A 27,103-nucleotide genomic window follows, 5' to 3' on the forward strand; every position below is an offset into this window, starting at 1 on the left:
TTTGCTGTATCCGTTATGTTTAGCTATGTCGTGGATTAACTTCAATTCATTGTTTTGGTCTTCTGTTGTCATTGGGATGTTAAAGGCTCTATAAATCATATTATAATAGGCTACTCTTTTTTGTGTATTGGGATGAATGGAGTCATTTTTTATGGTATTTGAGGTGTGTGTGGGTTTCCTGTAGATCTTGTAAGATTAGTGGTTATCGTGTCTGGTTATTGTTAAGTCTAGGTAATTTAGTGTACGGTTATTTTTGGTTTCTTTGGTGAATTTAATTTGGGGATCTAGAGTGTTAAGCTTGTCTAGTATAGTTTGTGCGTCAGTGGATCTATTATCTAAATCTACGAAGACATCGTCAACAAATCTGCACCAAAAATGTATATTATCTATTTCTTTGATTGACGTGTGTTCTAAGTTATCTATATATATTTCTGCTAATATTCTGTACGCAGGTGACCCCATAGGTAGGCCTTGTTGCTGATAAATGGTATCGTGAAATCTGAAATAGTTATTGTTTATGGCGAATTCAAGTAAGTCTATGAATTCGTTTATTTCTAAGGTGCTCAAGTTGCTATTGCTTTTTAGGTTAGATTTTATTATTTTGATTGTTTGTTTAACAGGAATGTTAGGGTACATATTTATTATGTCAAATGGAGCAAGGGTATGGTGTTGTTCGATCTTTAGCTCTTCGGTTCTGTTGCAGAAATCTATTGAGTTTAGTATTGTTTTGTTTGCTAAATATGTATAGTGCTTTTTTAAAATTTTTTGGATGAATTGTGATAATTTGTAGGTTGGACTGGCTCTATAGTTTATAATTGGTCTCATAGGTACGTCTTCTTTGTGTATTTTTGGGTAGGCTTTCGCAGTCAGTAATTGGGGGTTCATTGTTATGAGTTTAGCAGATTCAGTTTCGGTGAGAAGAAAGTGTGTGTTTTTAAGTAAAATTTTTAAATTCCATGGTATGTTGTTGGTTGGATCTCGGTGTTTAATAGAAAAAGTATTGTCTTGGAAACATTTTTTAGTCTTTGTTATGTATTCATTTTTATCCATAATGACCGTAGTGTTGCCTTTGTCGGCCTTCGTTACTAGTAGATTGTTCTGTTTTATTTTATTTATAAGTTTGTTTAAGTTCGATCTATTGGTGGTATTCATGTTTGGGTTATTATTGTGGATGCTATTGATGTATTGCGGGATCTTTCTACTGATTTCGTGTCTTACTTCGTCTCGTATGTCATATGGGATCTTTTGTAAAGCAAGTTCTGTTTCGGTAATGGTAGTTATAATATTCTGGTAGGATGATGCATTACCCCAGTTGTGTTTGGGTCCCCTGTTCAATATATCCATTTCTACGTCGTCAAATACGGTTTGCGTAAGATTTTTTATAAGCAGATGGAATTTATGTTGGGAATCCTTGTTAGGAAGAGAGGGATCTTTGTTTTGGATTACGGTTAGTGGCGTTGGTTTCCTTTGTTGTTGTTTCAGTGTTTCCAGTTTTTTGTTTAATGTGTTTTGTTTCTTTATGGCTAAGTCTTCTATTTTTTCTCTGGAAATTCGTTGAAAGTAATTCCAATAGCTGTGTGGGAGTTCATGGGATGCTTTCAGGTGTGTTGAGTAAAGTTCATTATTAAGGTGTTGTTTTTTACGATATAGGAATTTTATTTCTTCTTTTAACCAAATTTCATTAGTCCTGTTTTGTGTTTTGCGTGTCTGAGCAGTTCGTCTGTGTTTATTATTGTATTTCTGGAGAAATTTCGGTGTTAAGTTGTTTGAAAGGCATTCCTTCAAAAAGGCAATGCTTTTGGTTGTGTTCATTAGTTTAATTTTCAAGTTCTGATATTTAAATGCCTTACGTTTTGCCTGGTTGGCTTCCGTATTATTATTTATAAATTTCATTTTCCGTATTGACAGATTCAAAGTATAGATAAGAAATGTGTTTTTCCACCAATCAATACACAATTTATTTTAATAGAATAAACTAGTACCGGTTTCGGCTCTTTAATGGCCATCATCAGCTAGTACATAATTTGTTTTAGCCATTAGACAATTCACAAGTTGTTATTGTATTAGGCATCTGGATGTCTAATGGGGGATGGAAATGTATACAATAGCATATAATTAAAATATCAGTAGTCAGGGTAAAAAGTTACAAATTAGAACATGAGTATGTAAAACATATTAAAACACACAGGCCACAATATATAACACTTAAAAAGTTTCAACACATTAAAATGGTACGTATACGTAGACACTTGTTAAAAAATTTTAATTCATGCTACATAGATTCCATTCTTCTGTCCTCTGTGCAGTTCCTTTTGTTTCTAAGTTATGTTGAATTTAGCTGCGTAAGGTAATCTTCGAGGACATTCTGAAACTGGTGTACGTCATATTGATATGGGTCTTTGTCATGAAGAAATTTTGTTGTGTTATATATCCCAACTTGTGATATACTATGGCAAGTTTCAATATAGCAAACAGCAGGTCTCGAGCTTGTATTTAGAAGTAGTTGGTGGCAACACCTCTCTCGTCTACGTTTGTCGTTGTAGTCTGTAAAGATAAGGTGATATAAGTATGCCGGTAGTGTGTGTATGAAGGAATGCCTGGTGTGTGTATGGAAAGAGTACTTACTATAGTTGTTGTGGAAGTCTTGTGCCGGTGTGTTTGAAGGTTTGTTGTGTTCTACTGCGAGTGCATCTGGGGCTCATATTAGCTGTGGAGGGGGATGTAGGTGGAGGGGAAGAAGGAGTGGCAACTTGAGCACCTTAGAAATAAACGAATTCATAAACTTACATGAATTCGCCATAAACAATAACTATTTCAGATTTCACGATACCATTTATCAGCAACAAGGCCTACCTATGGGGTCTCCTGCCTCTGGAATATTAGCAGAAATATATATAGATAACTTAGAACACACGTCAATCAAAGAAATAGATAATATACATTTTTGGTGCAGATTTGTTGACGATGTCTTCGTAGTTTTAGATAATAGATCCACTGACGCACAAACTATACTAAACAAGCTTAACACTCTAGATCCCCAAATTAAATTCACCAAAGAAACCGAAAATAACCGTACACTAAATTACCTAGACTTAACAATAACCAGACACGACAACCACTAATCTTACAAGATCTACAGGAAACCCACACACACCTCAAATACCATAAAAAATGACTCCATTCATCCCAATACACAAAAAAGAGCAGCCTATTATAATATGATTTATAGAGCCTTTAACATCCCAATGATAACAGAAGACCAAGACAATGAATTGAAGTTAATCCACGACATAGCTAAACATAACGGATACAGCAAAGAAATGGTCAACAAAATCATTCACAAAATAAAATCACAACCTAAAACTAAATTAGCAAAAACAGCCAAACCCAAAAAAGACTATGCCCTATTTACCTTTAACAACACTCACATATATACTATAACTAATATTTTCAAGAAGCACAACATAAAAACAGCATCCAAAACCACACAATAGTACCAACATTTTTTTTTTTTTTTTGCTAGGGGCTTTACGTCGCACCGACACAGATAGGTCTTATGGCGACGAAGTACCAACATTATACATAACACTAAAACAGTCAATAATAACAATAAATACAACCAATCATGTGTCTACCGTATCAAATGTAACAACTGTGACATAAGTTACATAGGACGTACAGGCAGAAACTTCACCATCCGCTACAATGAACATATAAATGCAGTAAAACATAACCATTTCTCATCAATAGGCCAACATGTAGAAGAATCCAAGCATAGTTTCACAAACATCAATAATGACATGACAATACTAAATATAAACTCCAAGGGCCCCCTGCTCAACATAACCGAAGATTTCTACATTTCTTTAGACCAATACGCCAACCCCAATCATAACATTAATGATATTACTGAAAAAACCAGCATCATTTTTGACAAAGCCATTCTGACATTAAAGAATGATTACCTCAAAATAGTAAACACATGCTCTAACAAACCAACGAATCACAAGCCTGACCCCGCCCCTACTTCTCCAACAGCCACTCCTTCTTCCCCTCCACCTACATCCCCCTCCACAGCTAATATGAGCCCCAGACGCACTCGCAGCAGAACACAACAAGCCTTCAAACACATCGGCACAAGACTTCCACAACAACTATAGTAAGTACTCTTTCCATGCACACACTACCGGCATACTTATATCACCTTATCTTTACAGACTACAACAACAAACGTAGACGAGAGAGGTGTTGCCACCAACTACTTCTAAATACAAGCTCGAGACCTGCTGTTTGCTATATTGAAACTTGCCATAGTATATCACAAGTTGGGATATATAACACAACAAAATTTCTTCATGACAAAGACCCATATCAATATGACGTACACCAGTTTCAGAATGTCCTCGAAGATTACCTTACGCAGCTAAAATCAACATAACATAGAAACAAAAGGAACTGCACAGAGGACAGAAGAATGGAATCTATGTAGCATGAATTAAAAATTTTAACAAGTGTCTACCTATACGTACCATTTTAATGTGTTGAAACTTTTTAAGTGTTATATATTGTGGCCTGTGTGTTTTAATATGTTTTACATACTCATGTTCTAATTTGTAACTTTTTACCCTGACTACTGATATTTTAATTATATGCTATTGTATACATTTCCATCCCCCATTAGACATCCGGATGCCTAATACAATAACAACTTGTGAATTGTCTAATGGCTAAAACAAATTATGTACTAGCTGATGATGGCCGTTAAAGAGCCAAAACCGGTACTAGTTTAATCTATTAAAATAAATTGTGTATTGATTGGTGGAAAAACACATTTCTTATCTATACTTTTAATCTGTCAATACGGAAAATGAAATTTATAAATAATAATAGTATCTGAACCTGCGGTCCTTACAATAGCAGCGGTAGCACCGATTGATTTACTTGCCTTAGAGAGACAGGAAGTCTGGCGAACTCAAGGACAGCTCGGAAAGAAGCACGCTAAGGAGCTAGCTTATAGGCAACGAATGGAGCGGTGGCAGCAAAGATGGGAGGAAGATCCTCGAGGAAAATGGACTAAGCGGCTGATACCACGCCTAGCAGATTGGGTTGCCCGAGCTCATGGTGAGGTTAACTTTTATATTACGCAACTATTGACGGGTCAAGGATATTTCCGGAAATTTCTACATAGAGTAGGTAAAGCGAGCAACTCGGCGTGTATTTATTGTAATGATATAGACGATGTATTTCACACATTTTTCGTATGCTATCATTGGTCAACTAAGAGAATATGTTTATATACTGAGCAAGGAGAGTTGACGCCAGAAACTATTGTGCAGGTGATGCAACGAAACCAAGAATCTTGGGATCGTATAGCAGTACATGTAGAAGGCATCCTGTGTCAGAAAAAGATAGATATGAATGCTCATGAACAGCAGTAAGGAGAAATAAAGGAAGAAGAAACCTGAGAAATTAGCACGACACCGCCCTGAAGTAATGTGAGAGCGGTTCCAGGGCGGAGATATACGTCATGGGAAAAGGGTATGTGGGTTTTAGTGAATAGGAATCTCACACACTTGTGGTGTGTGGACCCTCACAAGTGTCTAATGAAAGATTTCCCACACTTCCCTCGTAAAAAAAATAAATAAAATAATATAAAATAAAATTTAAAAAATGAATATTATCATTATAATTATTATTATTATTGTACCGGGCAGTACACCTCCACGCCGCTAATTCAAATATTGTGCCAATTTAAACTCCTCTACAGGAGAAGTTTGGAACCTTGAAAACTGAACTAATTATACTATTTCTTAAAAGATGTCACTACGGTAAATGGTGTAATTTTGAAATTTTCTGAACTGTGTCTATTCAAACGTGTTTTTGTTTACTATCTAGCAAGAAGTGTGGACGTCCTCTTCTAGATGTCACTGCCTAAGAACTATAATTATGCACCCTAGTGCGATATGAAGGAACTGTTTTTTGAAGAAATTTGGTATTCATAAGTTTGTTCTTTGTTAAATTTCTTTCATTCATTTTTTGGGTTGGCAGTATAACCCTTCTCTTTCCGCCAGTTTTGAATTTAACCAATCAGTAATTTCTGTAATTAATGTTCCTCCAATCATAGCTTTCTTCCTCAGGTTTCCATGTGTAATTCCTAGTCTACCAATAAAGTTGAAGGGGTGTATCTATTAATTCTTGAAAGGTCTCGAATTTTCCACAAGGGTATAAAAACTGCTGATTTTCTTGTCTCCAGGCCACTTCATCGACAACTTGCTTATTGTGTGATTATGTAGCAGGGGGCAGGAATCACCTCTTTCTTCGGGCAGCAGTTCATCAACAAGGTAATGGCCTGTTAACATCTTTATTTCTTGCTAGCTCAGCAGTTTTAATCTGCGGGGGAAGGTTCGAATCCTTTCCAATGTAAACCTTACTATATTCATGTAAATTAACCGCAATTTGGGATAGAGAGTGCTTAACCCTCTCGAGCTCCCACTCATGTTGTTTTGAGGTGACTATGTTTTCATACCCGATTTTCTTCTCTTCTTAGTGTAATAAATTATTCTTCTACGAGTCACCACCCTAGTATGGGATTAGCCCCTGTATAACTGGCCGAGTGCCACCTAGGTTTTAAGAAGTTTCATGTAGGAATGCAAGCTACGCCTCCAGTCAATTTGTTTTGTTTGGGCCATTTAATTAACCCAGAGTTTGTTTTCTTCATGTGAAGGCCCTGTAGGTTGGGTACAAGATACCCCTGTTTCACTGTATGTGTGCCTTAAGGGCAGTTAGGAATGAAGTTTGTTGTAGCCTTTGATAGGCTTGTAAAATTGAGAGCGGGTCTGCTCTTTTCCTCTTAACATTGTAATTAGGAGCAAGTGCTCCTCGTACTTAGGGGTTTTCTGCCCTTCAGCTATGGTGGTTGTGAGCTGAGAGCTCAGGAATTAAACTTGGGGCTCGAAGCCCAAATCTTGTAATGACTGTAATCTGTAAATTCTTAAATTGTTGATCTGCTACTTGGTACCTGTTACACCTTTGTTATTTGTTGTCATTTGTTGATCTTGGAAAAGAAAATATAACCTTTGTTAAAGTTTTAAATTAACTTTAATTCTGTAGTTGAGACCTATTCCCGCCTGCACCTTCTTACACCTCTAACTACCACGGATAACTCCGTAACAAGTGGTAGCAGAGCGTGGTTGAATGGGTCTCATTTTAGCCCCTGTTGACGGCGAAATATTGCATTTAATTCGAACTCTAACAATTTTCTCCGTTGCTGGAAATTTTTATTTTCTAAATTTGTAAATCATTCGTCATCATGTCCGGCCCTCGCGATGTCCTCCATCCCTTCTATTTGCGTAAGGAGGAATTAATTTATGAATTTTCTATTAGAAATGTTCAATCTGGAGGCACGGTTGCGGTGGATGACAACAAACTTAAAGATTCCCTCACTTTGGCAATTAACTCCCCGACTTTGGGAGAGAAAGAGATTGACGACGCTCTCTCCACGATCAATGACAATGTTACTGAACTCGCATCCGCAGTTTGTATTTTTGAAGAAGGGAATCCATCACCTAACCAACTTAAACATGTGCAAGCTTGATTATTCCATTTTTATAATAGGCTTCATGATCTATTGTCTCTCAAATTGAGTGACATTCAGGGAAAGGAGGCTAGTGCCCTCATTGAAAACAGTTCTAAATTGTCCAGTACTGTTGGTCAATTGTTATCTGGGGTAACGGCTCCCAAGATTGACCCGCCCATGGCAGTAAACACCGTCAGTGAGGAAACTTCTTCCAAAGGGGAAGAAAATGGAACATCTGCAGTTACTCAAAAGACACCTGCCCCTCTACAAACCGAGCCTGATCGTCGGCCCTCAATTCCGCCCTTCTTTTTGAATAATGCTCCTTCCGAGCCTCCGTCACCCCCTAGGCAGTTCCCTACTATGTCACCTGGCTTCAGTAGTTTGCCTCATCCATTATCAATGTTACTTAGGGGTATTTCCAAGTTTTCGGTTAACTCTACCAGTGAGGTAATTTCATTTTTGAGATTTTTGGTCGAGTTCCAAGATCATGCCCTAGTATTTTCCCTCTCTGCTTCCCAAATTCTTCAAATTATTTATCCGTATGCCATAGGTGTCCTCTCAGACAAAATAGTTAGGGCAATTGCTGAACAGTCATCTATTGAAGACTTTCACGCCCACCTTCTCGCAAACTTCATTCCGGTTTGAGCTATGTCATCTCTTATTCAAAAGCACTATTATCGTGTACAGCGTCTGGATGAAAGCCTGGCTGACTTCATCCAGGATATCAAATTCTATACCAGGGTGTTTGCTCTTCATTTTCCAGAAGATCAAATTGTTCATGCTATTGTGGAAGGAATATCACCATCCTATAGGTCATATTTGTGTTTTGCAGCGCACCCACAAACCTTTTCTGAGCTTGAAGCATTGGCTGTATCAGCCGAAGGGGTTAGATATGCTGATACATTACGTGTCGAGAGGGAGCCACCTCCGTCATCAAGTCCCTTTCGGTCTACTCCTCGCCGAACCGTCACAACCCGTAAATGTTATGCTTGCGGGTCGCCTGACCATCTTCGCAATAAATGTCCATTGATCAAATCTAGTAGGACAAATAATGGAGCAGGTTCATCCCAAGACTGCTTTAAATGCGGCGCGTTTTCACATATTGCCAAGAACTGCCCTAATGCTAGCAGCACTCCCTCCTGCTCAACTTCAGGTGCAACTTCGGTAGATTCATCCTTTCAAGGCTCAGCACAAATTAAATCTGACGAAAATGCAGGAAAAAGTCAGAACAATTTTACATTACCATTTGAATGTCCCAGAGAATGTCTTAGGATTGCGGCGGATTCACCCGTACCGGTTCCCTTCCTCAAAATTGAATTAAATAATGAACCTGTATCAGCTCTGTTAGATTCTGGTAGTGTGTGTTCCATTATTTCGGATGAATGGTATTCAAAATTGAAATCTGTTTGTAAACATCCTGACTATTGCTCCTCTTCGGTTCAATATGTTTCGGCTAATTCTTCTCCATTAGAAATTTTAGGTTCCTTAAATGCCAAAATTCGTATTTCTAAATTTACTTGGAAGTTTAAACTATTGGTGGCAAAGCACTTGTCTTGCCCCATTATATTGGGAGCAGACTTCATGTCCTATACTGGTCTAGTGCTCGATCTTCAGAGCAAGTTGTGCACTTTCAAATTTGACAGTAATTCCAAAATCCCTTTGCTAAAATGTAGTTCTGTGTCATGTTCATCTATTTCGCCTACCCAGGATGAGATGTTGTTAGATCTTAGACATCTACCTGAGGAGCAGGCTGATAGTATTCGTAAGCTGTGTCAGTCGTTTCCAGAGGTTTTCTTGGATACTCTTGGTGTTACTGACCTTATTGAATACAAGATTGAGGTTACGGATTCCAACCCCATTAGATTTCCACCTTATAGGCTATCTCCGCCTAAAATGAAGGCTCTGAAGGAGATCATTGATCAGATGTTGAAGGATGGCATTATTCGGCCCTCTAAGTCGGCGTATTCATCGCCTATTTTCCTTGTTCCGAAACCGCAAGGTGGCTTCAGGCCTGTGATTGATTATAGGGCTCTCAATCGGAAGGTGGTGTTACAATCTGTGCCCCTTCCTGACCTTCATTCTTGTTTTTCATGGTTTCGTAAAGCTAAGTTCTCACCATCTTAGACCTCAATCAGGCTTATAACCAGATTCCGCTAGCAGAGGAATCCAAACACCTGACAGCTTTTGCCACAGATTGGAACTTGTACGAATACAACTGCGTGCCTTTTGGGCTCCCCACGGGAGCAGCAGTACTCACTAGACTGCTAGATAGGGTCTCCTCCGACATCAAGTTTGAGTACTTGTACCACTATCTTGATGATGTCGTCGTATTTTCGGAGACCTTCGAAGAACACCTAGATCATCTGAGAGAAGTTCTCAATCGCCTTCGTAAGGCTGGGTTAACTGTGAAGTTGTCCAAGGTCGCCTTCGCTAAGCTTTCCATGTCATTCCTAGGGCATATTGTGTCGCCCGATGGTGTTGCAGTCGATCACTCTAGAACACAGGCCATCCGTGATTCCAAGCCTCCCAAGGACATCAAAGGTATTGCTAGGTTCATTGGTATGGTGAATTTCTTCAGGAAATTTATTCCTAATTTCGCTAATAGAGCAGCGCCCTTGAACTTACTTCATAGGAAAGGCATCAAATTTGAGTGGGGACCTTCTCAACAAGCCGCTTTTGAAGATCTTAAATTAGCTCTGTGTAATGCCCCTGTTCTTGCCATGCCCGATTTCTCGAATAAATACATCGTCCAAACCGACGTGTCGTCGTCGGCAGTGGCTGCGGTCCTTCTTCAAGAGACCGAACTAGGGAGGCGACCCATCGCCTATGCATCTAGGACTCTTTCGGCTCTGGAAGCCAAGTATTCCATCTATGAACTTGAGGGTTTGGTTGTCTTGTTTGCGCTAGAAAAGTTCCGCCTTTATCTGGAACATGTCAAGTTCGCAAGTTCGACTTGGAGACTGATAACCAAGCGTTAAGTTGGGTCTTAGGTAGGCCGCGTCATACTGGCCGTATAGCCCGGTGGGCCATCCGAATTTCTGCCTTCCAATTTGACGTTAGGCATATCAGAGTTACTGAAAATGTTGTGGCAGACGGACTAAGCCGCATGTTTTCCAATGATGTAGAGACCCATGAACTGGTCGATAGTTCTTCACCTCCCGAGTCCATACGACCTGAGGTTAATGCCATTTTAACTGATGCTCCCATGTTGTTTAGGGATCTTGAGAAATATCAACGTGAAGATCCGACGCTGGCCCCTATCATGGAAACCCTTTCTTCTGGGGAACATGTTGTCCCTTATGTGCTGAGGAATGGTGTTTTATGTTGCCGTCGAGGCATGATAATAAGATGAAGGTGGTGGTTCCAGCCATTTTTGTGTCCATGATCTTCAAGTACTATCATGAGACCCCATTAGGGGGGCATTTAGGTATCTTTAAAACTAGAGAAAAGATCCGGGAGATGTTCATTTGGAAAGGTATGGATGGTGAAATTCGTGAACTAGTTAAAGCTTGTAAAACTTGTTGGATTAGTAATCCCTCCATGTCCACTAAGCAAGGGCTTTTGTCTTCTCATCAAGCGTCGCGCCCCATGGAACATCTTTATATCGACTACGTAGGACCCTTCCCCCAGTCAAAGGGGAATGGCAACAAGTTCATCCTTGTGTGTGTAGATGGCTTCACTAGATTTTCTTGGTTATTCCCGACTAAGCTGGCTACCGCTCAGTCCACTATTTCCTGTTTAAATTCCATTTTTTCTTCTTTTGGTCCATGTCAATATATTGTGTCGGATAATGCTAAAGCTTTCACATCCAATCTCTTTCGTAAATTCTGTTTTGATTTGTCCATCTCTCATGTGACTACTTCTGCTTATTATCCTCAACCATCTCTAGCTGAACGGGTCAATCGTAATCTGAGGTCGGCTCTTATTGCCTATCATCACGACGATCATTCTAGGTGGGACACGTCCCTGCATTGGTTAGCTTTCGCCTTGAATTCGGCGGTTCATGAATCCCATAAACTTACTCCAGCTTCTTTGATGTTCAAGTTTGTTCCCAACATGCCGCTCTCTAACCTTTGGTCTTTTAGTGATATTCTACCCGAGACAATAGATCCTGATAACATTAAAGATCTTTGGAAGAAGGCTAAGGCCAATCTTAAAGTGTCTCGTGAAAAGGTTAGGGAAAGATATGATCGTGGACGGAGACTTACCCATTTGAAGGTAGGCGACCAGGTTACGGTCAAGAATTTTGTTCCCGCGGGCAAGCTTGCCCCCAGATTTCATGGGCCGTGCGTCATTTTAGATTACCTTACCCCGGTGACGTTACTAAGCAATCCAGCCACCGAGAGGATATTTAGGGTTCACCTGTCGCAGGTGAAACCTGTTTAATTTCCGTGCTAACTTGGTCCTTATAATTTTGTATGAATCCTGAAGGTTATATTTTTAATTTCATTTTAAGGCCTTCTGCCCCTTATTGTTTTACATTTGGTTGAATCTGCCTTGTATAAATTGTGTGAAACCTTCCCTGAGGTTACTCTGCTGTCCTCTCCGTAAGGCCATTACCAAGCTCCCGTCTCCTGCTACACCACACCAGTGGCCAATTAAAATGAAATAAAAACTTCCACGCCGCTGGCCCCTCAGCCTCACCACAAAGACTACCCTAAAACCATTATGGTCCAACAAAATTCTGCCGCCGAGATCTTAATGTTTCAGTGCCCCCGCAGCCATGCAGCGCTGTACCGCCACTGAGGTGGGGTACGGGCCCGCTCCACTCCAGTGAGGTCAACCAGTGTACGGCGAGTCGGAGTCATCCTTCCGGCCAAGGCTGATGTGCGGTGCACCACCTGCAAACTGCCCGCGGACTGTAAACAATCGTCGCGTGTGCGGCGTGCTTCACCACCACTACCCCTCTCATAGTAGCGGGAGAGGTGTATCTCAAGAGTACTTGAGGGGTCCGAGCGGCCTCCTCTGAACACAAGCAGCGGCGGCTGGTCTGGCCGTCAAACTTAATCAACAGCTAAAGTTCTTCTTCAGCTACATGGACACCTTATTGCTACAATTAATAATTTTTTGCTTCAAATCAACCTTTGGTGGACTTAAAAAAGTTTTTTTTTCTTTCGAGAATTAAAGTGTTTTTTGAATTCATTTCCTACAAACATAGAGACCTTTCATCAAAATCTACTACAAAAGTTTAAAAACTGGACTTAATCTAGTCGCACCCACCAATATCAAATCTATTAAGAGATCTCTGACTACTGAAAAATTGGTATTTTCTCTGCTAAATTTCTCCTCATCCAATCTGCAAAAGACTTGGACTTTGTTTTAAAACAAATATTTTTGTTTTCTTCGGTGTCACCCCTTGGAAGGACTTTTGGGGGGGGGGCGGTCTGTACCGGGCGGTACACCTCCACGCCCCTAATTCAAATATTGTGCCAATTTAAACTCCTCTACAGGAGAAGTTTGGAACCTTGAAAACTGAACTAATTATACTATTTCTTAAAAGATGTCACTACGGTAAATGGTGTAATTTTGAAATTTTCTGAACTGTGTCTATTCAAACGTGTTTTTGTTTACTATCTAGCAAGAAGTGTGTACGTCCTCTTCTAGATGTCACTGCCTAAGAACTATAATTATGCACCCTAGTGCGAAGTGAAGGAACTGTTTTTTGAAGAAATTTGGTATTCATAAGTTTGTTCTTTGTTAAATTTCTTTCATTCATTTTTTGGGTTGGCAGTATAACCCTTCTCTTTCCGCCAGTTTTGAATTTAACCAATCAGTAATTTCTGTAATTAATTTTCCTCCAATTATAGCTTTCTTCCTCAGGTTTCCATGTGTAATTCCTAGTCTACCAATAAAGTTGAAGGGGTGTGTCTATTCATTCTTGAAAGGTCACAATTTTCCACGAGGGTATAAAAACTGCTGATTTTCTTGTCTCCGGGCCACTTCATCGACAACTTGCTTAGTGTGTGATTATGTAGCAGGGGGCGGGAAGCGCCTCTTTCTTCGGGCAGCAGTTCATCAACAAGGTAATGGCCTGTTAACATCTTTATTTCTTGCTAGCACAGCAGTTTTAACCCGCGGCGGAAGGTTCGAATCCTTTTTAATGTAAACCTTACTATATTCATGTAAATTAACCACAATTTGGGATAGAGAGTGCTTAACCCTCTCGAGCTCCCACTCATGTTGTTTTGAGGTGACTACGTTTTCATATCCGATTTTCTTCTCTTCTTAGTGTAATAAATTATTCTTCTACGAGTCACCTCCCTAGTATGGGATTAGCCCCTGTATAACTGGCCGAGTGCCACCTAGGTTTTAAGAAGTTTCATGTAGGAGTGCAAGCTACGCCTCCAGTCAACCCAGAGTTTGTTTTCTTCATGTGAAGGCCCTGTAGGTTGGGTACAAGATAACCCTGTTTCACTGTATGTGTGCCTTAAGGGCAGTTAGGAATGAAGTTTGTTGTAGCCTTTGATAGGCTTGTAAAATTGAGAGCGGGTCTGCTCTTTTCCTCTTAACATTGTAATTAGGAGCAAGTGCTCCTCGTACTTAGGGGTTTTCTGCCCTTCAGCTATGGTGGTTGTGAGCTGAGAGCTCAGGAATTAAACTTGGGGCTCGAAGCCCAAATCTTGTAACGACTGTAATCTGTAAATTCTTAAATTGTTGATCTGCTACTTGGTACCTGTTACACCTTTGTTATTTGTTGTCATTTGTTGATCTTGGAAAAGAAAATATAACCTTTGTTAAAGTTTTAAATTAACTTTAATTCTGTAGTTGAGACCTATTCCCGCCCGCACCTTCTTTCACCTCTAACTACCACGGATAACTCCGTAACAATTATTATTAATACTTGTATGGTGTGACTATGAAGTTGTTTACATCTATTTATATTAGTCATCATCATCATTGTACAGTTCCACGAGTACTGTTAATGAGCCTCTTACACTTCTTCCTGTTCATTAGTATTATTATTTACATAGTTCTGTACGGACTTTATTTGGTATAAATCATGACCATATTATTTGTGAGGAACATCTGCTGTATGTATATTAATATGAGTTTATTTAAAGTAAGAGTATGTAATTAATAGTATATAACTTATTATTACTGTATATATGATGTATGAATCCAATGCAATATTGTGCAACACACGGTAATGTCCATGACAACATATCTTTGGCTCTAGAGAGTTACAGAAAAATCCATTCATTGTAAATAGGCTATTGGAGACTCTCGAAATTACGAGAAAACATGTTGTGTCATATTCTTCTAGAAGCATGGCCAGGCAATGTATATAAAGAGGCAGTCTGGAGGGTTGAGTGAAGTTGTTTTAGTGAGAGTTATGAGTGGAAGTCGTCGTGTTGGTAGTTGGCTGACATGCAAATGTGTGCAACCTTCTTCTTATTCTTCATAACAGTGTTTTGTTCGAGAGCACAGTAGTCAAGTGTTCAAAATAGTGGTTTATTGATGTGTATGTAAATAAAACAGTGTACACAATTGACAGCATTTTGTGTGTGCGTCTTTGTGGATACAACAAGATGAAGAATAGCCAGTTGTGTTCGCTACTCTCTGTCCGTATGTTTAACCCCTTAAGTGGGTATGACGTCTTTAGACGTTTTCACGCTGGGCTTCTACAGTGGGTATGACGGCAGTAGTCGATCGTAAAATTTATCACGTATGAATCTTGACGGTGAAGGCATACGGCGTGTCCATGGAATCTATCGCATTAGTTGATATGTTTTCCACGAGATCACGCTGTGTATTGTTTTTTAGAGCTGTCACAGCTTCGTGAAATGCATTTGTTTTGGCACCTTGCACGAAGTTCCCGCGCAGCCATTTATGTCGCGAAGCATGGCTTCCAAGCGTAAAGTAGATCGGCTTGATTGTGCGGGCATTTCGACGGTTTTAGAAGCGGAGAGTGATGATGAGGTATCTTCTTTATCTGATGATGATGAGTGGATTCATACTGATGAAGAGGACAGTGAAAGTGATCCTGAAAGTGAAAGTGAAGTTGTTCCAGACGAACCAAGTGACACGGACGATGTTCAAAATGTAACTCAGCCAGCTCACTTCGTTACGAATGGTGCTCCAAGACCAAGGTTTACTTTTACGGGTGTAAATAAGATAAATATAGACTTTAGTGATGTGCACAATGTCGCAGAATACTTCAGCGGGTCGATCTTCTAAATCACCAAGGCCATCTCGTCTCCTCAACCGCTGCTTCCCGGAAGATATTCCCAGCACAGTGTCACGGAGAAAACCTCTCCGAAGGTGTATTGTATGTTGGTCCCAAGGGAAGAGGAAGAAAACATCATACTGGTGTCCTGACTGTGAAAAGGCTTTGTGTGTAACACCTTGTTTCCACCTATATCACACAGATAACAATCTACAAAGCCTATAATCATCCTGATTCAGAACAATGTAAATAATGTAAGTAACACATTTGGATTCATAACAATGTAAATAATGTACATAATGTTAGTATCACATTATTGAAGAATAATAATTACTATCGTATTAGATTAAACTAATTGTGTACACATTTATGAAGGAAATATTTAAATAGCACAAAGTGGGGAAAAAGTACCCACGGCAGGTTACGCATGTGGAGAATTTAGTACCCAGTTAAGGGGTTAAGATTTTCAAGAATATTGAACTTACCTACAATACTTTCATTGTGCAGGCGGAACTGACGGCCTATGGCATTGGTCAGTGCATGAATCTCTTCTCTACCCGATATAGGATAGGTGGTGGCATTCCAGTGACCTGAAAAGGAAACATTACCATGGGTTACACCAGAGGAGTAATGTAGTCTACATGATATGGGCCCACCTGCACGAAACAACAATTGGCCCCCTCAAAGAATTATATACAACCTATCAATCACACATATAAATTTAACTACAGCAGATACTTTAATACAATCTACATCCATTTAGAGGACTTAGTATAAGAGTACAAAAAATTAATGTATTAATAGATTTTATTATGAAAGTTAAATATTTTTTAGGGATTGAAATGAAAGGTAAATAAATAAAAGGTTCTATCTTTTGTCTTTAGATTTTTACATCTTCACTGTACTCAATTAAGAAACTGGATCATGCACCAAATTTTGTGAGATACAAAGGCATCGATTACCGTATTTACTCATGTATTGGACTCCCTCGCGTATTAGACACCCCCCCGGCTTTTCGAGATGAAGAAAATTAAAATAATAAATCTTGCATATAAGACCCCCCAACGTAATTAGTCAGAGAAGAACAACGATTCCGCTTCGAAGCGGGTACAAGTCTTATTGCAGCTCTGATGACATCGCACAAATGTGTGAATAGTTTTGTCCGTACAACCTACGCAATGAAAATGCGTCGAATCCATGCAGTACATCTGTGTTTCGTAGTTAACAAATGTCTGCCTCTGTAGCGTAGGTCTACTGCAGCTCTGATGACGTCACACAAATAGGTGAATAGGCCTAGCTTCGTGTCCAACCCGTACATTGCAAGCATGGATCAGTCATACTATATGTCTGTGTTTTGTAGTTAATAATGTCCGCCAGCATAATGGTTAGCACAATTAGTTGCTGTTCTCGGGAGTCTGACTTCGATTCCTGGTACCGTACTGCCAGAGATTTGCGAATGACAGGAAGGTTGATATGCGAAAAAAGCGGTACGTGAAACTCCCCTCCACTGGTGGGGGGGGTGTCTAAAAAAAAAAAGAGCTGTACCACCTCGGGATGAGGAAATGAGTTTACTTTAGCCGAGAAATATTCGCGGTTGTTGCTGTTGATACAGCAGGCGAAATCATTAACAAAGTGGTCATTTAATATCTCTTAACTCCGGCCAATACAGGTATATATTTGGAGAGAAGCAAGTTTAAAACTTGATAAAAGCTATCCAATTAAAACGACTGTTTTACTCGCCAACATATCTAACAAATAATAATAATAATTTTATGTCCCCACGTACTTTAAACGATTTTTGGAGACACCAAACAAAACATTCTAGGGTACCGTATGCGTTAATTAAAAAAAAGAGACAACGAACGTACGGAATTAAACATTATGATAATAAAATGCATTACTGCCACACCTGTAGATATCCATAAAGGCGGTATATTTTCCTGTTATTTATTTTTATTCTTTCCGTCGAGGAACTTTTGGCACTATCAGGGTGTTAATATACTTAACCTAAACAATGTGGTCTGTTATCTCATGGACGTTGTTTACGTAAATCCTGATGTGATAAATGTAGAGAACAAGCATGTAAAGTACCTAAAAATTGGGTCCGTGTTTCAACAGCCGCAGTTATCAAAAGAATGTTTCCAGTTACTATGTATTACATTCGGAAGTACAACCCATAACATATGCTAGTTATCAGCTGATGGTTTGGGATGCCTTCTACAGCTTGGCTTTATTCGGAAGGAGTGGCTTCTGCTACATATACACCAACTGAGAATATCAGGGACATTCTCCAGAAACAATTTGGGAATAGATTCACACTGTTTAGACTCTATAGTAGGGAACGAAATTATTTTTAAAAGGTTCAAAAAGACGGGACCTCAAATGCTCTCGATTGTAGTGCATGGCTCAAAGAGAATGAAGCATGACTGACGCGACTGACGAGATGGCAGCAAAGATGACGTCACTTGAATTGCCGACACGCCGGTAGCAGGGCAGGGAAGTTGGCGGCGCACGGCGATAATTGAAATGAAAGCAGTGATCATGTTTACTGTGTGGTGTGCCTACTGCTGAACTGACAGACACAAATGACTGGCCATTAAGTTCTTTTGTATCAATGTTAATTATATGATAAGACGATACCCTTATCTCTTTTCTTCTACGGGGTCGAGTATGAAGTGAGACGAATCTTCGTAGCGAGTTTTTACGGCCGTATGCCTTTCCTGACAGCAACCTCACCAGAGGAATTAACGAGATGTAACGAATGACGTGATATGAGTAACTAAAACTAACTTTCATATATACCGTAGGCCTAAAAGTCGTGTTCACCATTTATTGTCTTTTTACATTCAGAAATACTGCCTTCCGACAAAAATAGCCAGTATAACTTAAATACATTCTAAGTTTGTTAAATAATACCATAGAATATTTACACGTACAATTCATAGCTCTTTATAGCCTAGAAGTCATGTGTTCGCTGTACAAAATTTTGAGGTTATCACATATTGGACCCCTCTTTACTATTTTTGGCTGTAAAAGTGGGAAAAAAAGGGGTATAATACGTGAGTAAATATGGTATTTCAATGACATTTGAGAGGGTGCTGATCATGGTGGTGATTATTGTTTTAAGAGTAAGAATGAGGCAACCATCCTGTCTCAAGATTAGTTAACGAGCGAGTTGGCTGTGCAGTTAGGAATGCGCAGCTGTGAGCTTGCATTCGAGAGATAGTGTGTTTGAACCCCACTGTTGACAGCTCTGAAGATGGTTTTCTGTTGTTTCCCATTTTCACACCAGGCAAATGGGGCTGTACCATAATTAAGGCCACGGCCACTTTCTTCCCACTCCTAGCCCTTTCCTATCCCATTGTCACCATAAGACCTATCTGTGTCTGTGCGACGTAAAGCAAATAGCACAAAAATTTAATAAAATAGTAATTAGAAAGAAATTAAACACTTCAAAAATGAGGAAATTAAAAGAAACGCAAGGGCCATGAAGGGCCTGAAAATGCAAGACTCTCAAGGTCTCGAAAACCTAAAACCGTGTATATGTATTAATTTTGTAATTTAAAAATGAGAAATTAAGAATGCTTTAAACACTTTACCATTATTGGTCCATGTTTGAAAGTGATGAAGGTATATCAGTGTCATTTTTGTTCATTTTGTAATGTGAGCAAGAGAAATAATATTTTACATAGCTTGATGTATTCAGGCCATGTTTGTAAATTATAAAGTTATGTTGGTGTTATTTGTGTTCATTTCCTAATGTAAGTGAGAGAAAAAAAAGAAAACATTATATACATTACCACATTCGGTGCACATTCGCAAGTTATGAAGGTATATAAGTGTCATCTGTGTTCATTTTGTAATGTAAGCAAGGTAAATAAAGAATACCAACCAATCGACATCGATCTACATTTAGGGTAGTTACCCAGGTGGCAGATCCCCTATCTGTTGTTTTCCTAGCATTTTGTTAAATGATTGCAAAGAATTTGGTAATTTATTTAACACCACCTTTATTCCCATACCTATAAACAAATGTTTGCCCCAATTTGTTCTCTTGAATTCTAACTTTATCTTCATATTGTGATCTTCCCTACTTTGAAAAATACCACTCAAACTTATTCATCTACTAATGTCATTCCACACCATATCTCCACTGACAGCTCAAAACATACCATTTAGTCCAGCAGCTCGTCTCCTTTCTCCCAAGTCCTCCCAGCCCAAACTTTGCAACATTTTTGTAACACTACTCTTTTGTCGGAAATCACCCATAACAAACTGAGCTGCTTTTCTTTGGATTTTTTCCAGTTCTTGAATCAGATAATCCTGGTGAGGGTCACTGGAACCATACTCTAGTTGGGTTCTTACCAGAGACTTATATGCCCTCTCCTTTACATCCTTACGACAACCCCTAAATACCCTCATAATCATGTGTAGAAAATTGTACCCTTATTTACAATCCCATTTATGAGATTACCCCAATGAAGATCTTTCCCTATATTAAAACCTAGGGACTTACAATGATCCCCATAAGGAACTTTCACCCCATCAACACAGTAATTAAAAATGAGAGGACTTTTCATTAGTCAAACTCACAACCTTTCTTTTAGCCCTGTTTATCATCATACCATTGCCTAGTGTCCATCTCACAACACGGTCAAGGTCTTTTTGCAGTTACTCACAATCTTGTAACTTATTTATTACTCTATACAGAATAACATCATCTGCAATAGCTTACCGTATTTGGTGTATGCTTGTAAGTCATGAAGATATATCAGTGTCATCTGTGTTCATTTCGTCTTGTAAGCAAGAGAAATAAAGAATACTTCACTTAGTTCACTGTATTTGGTGCATGTTTGCAATCTGTGAAAGTATATTGGTGTCATCTGTGTACATTTTGTAATGTAAGCAAGATAAATAAAGAATACTTTACATAGCTTACCATATTCGGTGCATGCTTGCAACTCATGAAGATATATCGGTGTCTTTCCGAACTCATTATGAGCCTCAACGGCGAGCTTGTATGGGTAACCAGGTTCAAGAAGCCCAGTCAAAAATCTGTGTGTACTCCATTCCCCCTGAAACAATAAAATGAAATATTGTTCACGTCTTTGTAAAGTGAACTGGTCTTTTTCACAGGAGAACAGTTGTACTGATCTTGATATAGGATGTCCATGACACTTTCTTTGGAGAAGAGCTACAGGTGGGTACAAGTGAGGTTTTCGTGACAGAGTCGGGCTACACAAGATGCGGTGCAAGACATGTTAGACAGTCAAATCTGGCTGGTCGCCTCAACTATTGACTATTTATATAGCCCGAGCTTGTGCAAACCTGATCACTCCGTACCATTCCGTACAAGTCAGCATGTGCGCTTTTGTCAGTTGTATTATCCCATGCAGTATTTGGTTTGTGAACTTGAAGTATGAAAAGGGTTATGATTACACAGTTCAATGTTATTCTAATTCCTCTTTCCAATTATGTCAAATACGGCAATTTTGGAAATTTTTTAGATCACATAATGTCTGTTCTAATTATCCTTAGTCTACTTGGATGATACTGTTGTACTAAGCATAAGATTCTCTATTCAAGGTGGTGGTGCTTATTGTTTTAAGAGGGAGTATATCTTGGCAATCACTCTCTATTAATACTAATCAGAAGGATACTGGAAGAGGTCCGAGACTTCAAAGAACGAAGGTATTGGCAAAAGAAAGATAAGGGTTACCGAAGGCATGAAAATAAAAGACTTCCTAGGCCTTGCAGACCTAATCATCTGATCACCCCTGTTTTCATGGGCGCCCGCAGGATCTTTTCTGGGGGGGGGGGGGCACATTAAAAATTTTCTTGAATATAAAAACCAATATAACGTCAGCAACATTAAATTGTTTACAGAAATTTCTGCTTTTATCAGTTCCTAGATGACTGTCAGCAAGTTCAGTTTATGAAATAATCTGGTATGATATCAAACAATTGAACATCAACCATTTTAGAATTCCAGGCGCCCATGCCTGTTTTGAATTTTGAACTGTCACAGAGTTGGAAGTGAGACGAGAACTGATGTCAATTAACACATTCGCTGCCACCATTTTCTAGAATATCTTTCTCAGGAGCTATTTTGGCCGTATCATTCAATCCTAATAAATGGCACTAAATTTTATCAAAAACATGTCCACTGAGTTAAAAAAGTAAATATTACACATTTAAAACAATATTTCTTTACTAACACTTTAAAGCATCACGTAATACTTTTCTTTTGTACTAATTATTGGTATAACAATGCACCAACATGATGGATCAGAGAGCACATTATTGTAAATAAAAATCCGTTTGTCCCAAATTGTGACAAATCCAGTTTTATTGTTGAACAAATTGTTAAAAAAATAATAGAAACACAAACATGCTAATTATGTCCACATAATGTTTACGAATGGCACAAGTGCTGAGAGCTATGATTGCGCATCTATTTGCAACAGATGACACTGCATCGTAGACAGTATACTGGTTGACCTGGACATGATGGGCATTTGTAAATTGTGTCTGTTCATCTTCCTTCTTGAGCACAGAGTGCACATCTCTTCTTCATAATCTGTTTCTTCCCTGGTGTTGGTTCCCACTTTACGAGAACGTGCTGCTGTGGCACATCACGTGACTGGTGGTTCTTTTCACTTATTGAAGGTGACAGCTGCTTGATGACATTCAGTCTGAAATTATAAAGTGGCATAGTGCCACCAGAGTACTTACTGAACAAGTATTGTGAATTCAGTAGAATCATTTCAACAAAGTGTATGAAAAGTTTCTTAGGCCAATGAACTGTTTTCCTTTGGGATGGATAATAGGATAGCATCTGATCTTGTTTATCCACTCCTGGCATGAACTTGTTGTAACTAATAACTGGCAAAGGCTTTTGCTATTGTATCTTTCCGTCTGTCTTCCACTTCCACAAGTCTATTCTCATACTCCATTGAGATGTAACTTGCATCTTGTTTGTCTTTCCACTTGCCTATCATAACTCCATTAGCATATCTAGCAATTGTCTCCCCCTTTTTCAGTTTTGCAACTTTCACTTCTTTAGGTGAATATCTTCTATTTAATCTTAGCATTCCAGTACAGTGTGTTCCTTCATCCAAGAGGAAAATTCATGCTTAAATCTATATATATATAAAATAAGAGTTTTGTCTGTACATTGCTCAGAATTTGAAAATAATGGTATTTCTGCATCGGCCATGTCCACAATAACAAGGAAATGCAATTTTTACTTTTCCGTAATGTCTGCCTGTCTGTCTGTCTATCTGTCTGTACACGCATCACTAGAAAACGGCTACAGAGAATTTAATGAAAATCGGTATGCAAAGTCGGGGAATAAGTCACTACAATCTAAGCCATAAATAATTTTATTCACGCTGATAGAAATGGTAGTTTAGGGGAATGCTTAAAAATGAATTTTCAAATATTTATGTTATTAGTGGCCCTATCTTAATAAAAATTGGTATGCAAAGTCAGAGAATAAGTCACTATAATCTGGGGTATAAATAATTTTATTCACGTTGAATGAAATGATAGTTTAGGGGAATGCCTAAAATTTAATTCTCAAATATTTATATTATTAGTGGTCGTATCGATAAATACTACATAAATACTACATAACCAAAGTTGTATAGAATTAAATTTATGACCATTTATGTCTTATACATTTTTACCGTACCGGCTAAGATATTCATGAATTTGTATTTTTGTTGCTAACTCCATACCGACGCCATGAGAAAATGGGTTAACAGAATTTAATGAAAATTGGTATATAGAGTCAGGGAATAAGAAACTACAGTCTAAGCTATAAACAGTTTTATTCACCCTGGATGAAACTGTAGTTTAGGGGAAGGTGCCTTAATTTTAATTCTTAAATACCTATGTTTTTGGTCCTATCGAAAAGTACTACATAACAAAAGTTACAGAGAATACAATTTCCGTTCATTTATGTTTTATTCAGTTTTAACGTACCGACTATGATGAGTGGTATTTCAGAGTCGAAAGAAAACTAAATGTGAAAGCCTAAAATATCGAAAGCTCATAACATTAATCAACAATAACATTACACTGACCATTGTTTGTTGTGATGTTATTTGTCTCTTATGCTGCCTCTCAACTCCGTTAGATTTGATTACTGTTGCGTACCAAGTATCATAGCCTGACTGAATACTGGCGGGAAATAGCATGCCATTCCTCTGGTTCGTACATTTTCTGATACAGCTGGTATGTAACAGACTGGTTCTTCATAGTATTCCAGTTATTCGATCCCTACTCTGACATGCTGTTTTGAATGAGCAGTGTGCATACTTAAGGCAGAGGCTAAGTTAGTAGTAGTACTAGTAGTAGTATGGCCTGGTCTAGAATAACAATTCAGGCCTATTCCAAATTATAGCACCACAATTCACTAAATAACTCAAAATTCAACCCTGAAAAGAGCTGTTTCTTAAGAAAAGCTTCTTCCTCTTCACTTTTATTATCACCGAGCTCGATAGCTGCATTCGCCTTAGTGCAGCCAGTATCCAGTATTCGGGAGATAGTGGGTTCGAGCCCCACTGTCGGCAGCCCTGAAGATGGTTTTCCATGGTTTCCCCACTTTCACACCAGGCAAATGCTGGGGCTGTACCTTAATTAAGGCCATGGCCACTTCCTTCCTACTCCTAGCCCTTTCCTGTCCCATCATCACCATAAGACCTATCTGTGTCGATGCGACGTAAAGCAAATTGAAAAAAAATGCTTTTATTAAATTCTACATTCATTTTATTCCAAATTATCAGTGAAGAGGGGGGTTTCTCCTCTGACTTGGAGGAAAAATTTGCCTCCAAGTCAGACAGTAAATTGATATTTTCCGACTCATTGGGTACTCCTAGGAAACAGATAAGTAAAAGGGCATAGTTTTTGCCCTGAGAGTCTCCACTATTCGACCCTCTCCACGCCGAAAAAAGACGAAGCGTGTTCACGAATCACGGCTGTCTGCGGCTTGGTCATTCCAGTCCTCTAACTTTGGACCGTTAGATCGGCAGTGTAGTCCTGTTCGTTAAAAGTGAGAAAATGTGTGGTGTTTCATTTGATTGAGTATTTCATATGAAAGCATTGCTTTTAATCGCACCATTCCTACTGACGTCATTGTAATGAACATTCATTTCAGTTGGGAAAACCACCAAGGCAGTCTTTCTGAGGATGTAAAAAGGCAGGTGGAGAGCGAGTGACTACCATTACAATGAAAACTCTCCAATCTGATTGTGACTGATGGTATGCAAGCGTGTATACCATTACAGTAAAAATTCCCTAACTCAGTCTTCATTTGAGAAAAGATGTTTGGTGACTTCCCCATCGCTTTTCTAGGGCAACGTTAAGAGCTATGCAATTTAATACAATCTTGCTCACAACGTGTACACTAGAATTCCGTAGCGAAGCACGGGTGCATCAGCTAGTTTGTAATATAGACTATAGGCTATCCAGTTTTCATCATTTATTGATATTTTATCAGTAAATGTGTAATAGTATAAATATTTCATAACGCTGTATTGTACTATTATTTTTATAATATAGACTATTACTAGAACTAAGAAAATGAGTAGGTTTAATTTTGATGAAAAACATTCTTCATGTTTACTTACCTGGATAAACTACTTTAGTGAGCTGTAGTTCACAGGGGTACAGGATAAATTAGCTAATCGTGTTTTTAGGAACATGAAAGAAGAATTATTATGTTTTAAATGAATCGCCTGTTGCTAAATAGCGCAGGGTAAATATGGTTTGGCCATTATTGCTTGTCTCATATTTTGTTACGAGACTTCGAACTCGCCCTAAGAAATCTTCAAACTGTACCTCTGTCATTCTTAACAAACTTTTGAAATTCTCAGGACAATGTTTGAGCAAGTAACTCGTCCATAGCCACTCTCTACTGACTATTTCATTCCTTCTGTATGAACGGATCACGCTTTCCATCAAGCATGAACTGGTATGGAGCAATCATGAAAGCATAATCGGATCAAAAGTCTCGCACCCTGTGGGAACGCAGCTTAAAGGTTGTCCAGTAAGAGAAGTGTTTTGACATTTGGGCATTGCGATTACTCCATCAGCTGTTATTTACCCACGATTCTGTCACTGGTTTCAGCAGAAGTGGCTGACATGTATTATTGCTTGCCATTTCAATGCTCATGATTGTTGTATGGGTTGCATGTATTGCAGGAATGTTATGACTTTGTTCCAATGCCTTTGATGAGTGCCTGTTTTCTTTACATGTTAAAACATCTGACGGAATTCTTCAGTTAATATTGTGCGCTATCCTATATTTGAATTTTATGGTACACGTACTAATAGCTATGAATACATGCTGTTGGCTGGTTAAATCTAGGAATGGTAGAACTGCCATATCTGCAGATCATCTTTAATAACATAATAATGAAGTTTAATGAAGGTTAAATGATGGAAATATAATGTGGAGTAGTTTTGAGAGGAAAGAAATGGTGATTCATTCAGCTTTTTGCCACAGCGGAAGGTAACAAAACCTGGGGGCTTACGCCCCAGGAGCAAATCCCCTTTCCTTGTCTTACGACATACTTGATGAATTCAGCTTTTCATCAGAGTGGAAGGTAGAATGCACTACCATCATCTACCTTCAACTCACTGATAACCTTACATTCACAGATTCCATTACCAACCTGCACATAATAGAAACATGAGTAAATAAAAGCTGTAAAGGAAACAATGTGGAATATTTGGTATAAAATCCACCTTAATGCAGTTTTGTCACTAGCCAGACCTAACCAATCCAGCTCAATGGTCTTGCCATTCTGCGGACCTGTCCCTCTGTTGGTTATTGATATGCCAATGACCGTCTGCAGGAAACACAAATAAAGGAAACCAACACACTTTTTGCAAGATCTGGTACTTGAAATTAACTTGTGACGTTGATAAAACTCTAATAAAGTGCTGAAATTGCTCTAATAAATAATGGCAAAAATCACTAACGTTTACAGCACAATGTCCACACACTTCCATATCACACAAACAAAGGAAACCAACAGAACAATAACCAACAGTGGTAATGAATAAGCAATAGACACATGAGATATAACAATTTGTTGATGTCCGCGCTACAAGTGGTGAATTGGACTGATCAGCAGATAGGGAAGTTTAGGGATCATTTGGAAATCTAGTGACAAATAAGTTGATAGGAATCTTGAAATGCAGCAAGCCTTTCTTCTCGCAGTAGTTCTTGTCACAGATGCATCTGTCAAAACCCTTCTCTTATTGAAAAACGCACAGCGTGCTTTAACCTCAAGGTCAATGCACATTGAAAACCAGGAAATGAACTCAGTGTATTAAGATTAACATAA

General features: G+C 38.8%; 1 protein-coding gene across 2 annotated transcripts in view; it reads right to left on the reverse strand.

The window, feature by feature from the left end:
• The window catches only part of LOC136873771 (uncharacterized), a 461,175-nt gene that overhangs the window by 288,583 nt on the left and 145,489 nt on the right, over positions 1-27,103 (reverse strand). For both annotated transcript variants that reach the window (XM_068227563.1, XM_068227564.1), the window contains 2 exons: positions 20,683-20,818; positions 16,229-16,333 (listed from right to left, as the gene is read on the reverse strand). In XM_068227563.1, the coding sequence (XP_068083664.1) occupies positions 16,229-16,333; positions 20,683-20,818 (241 nt within the window). The remainder of the gene's footprint in view (positions 1-16,228; positions 16,334-20,682; positions 20,819-27,103) is intronic.

This window comes from Anabrus simplex, chromosome 5 (genome assembly GCF_040414725.1).
Source record: "Anabrus simplex isolate iqAnaSimp1 chromosome 5, ASM4041472v1, whole genome shotgun sequence".
In the NCBI taxonomy this organism is placed as follows: domain Eukaryota; kingdom Metazoa; phylum Arthropoda; class Insecta; order Orthoptera; family Tettigoniidae; genus Anabrus; species Anabrus simplex.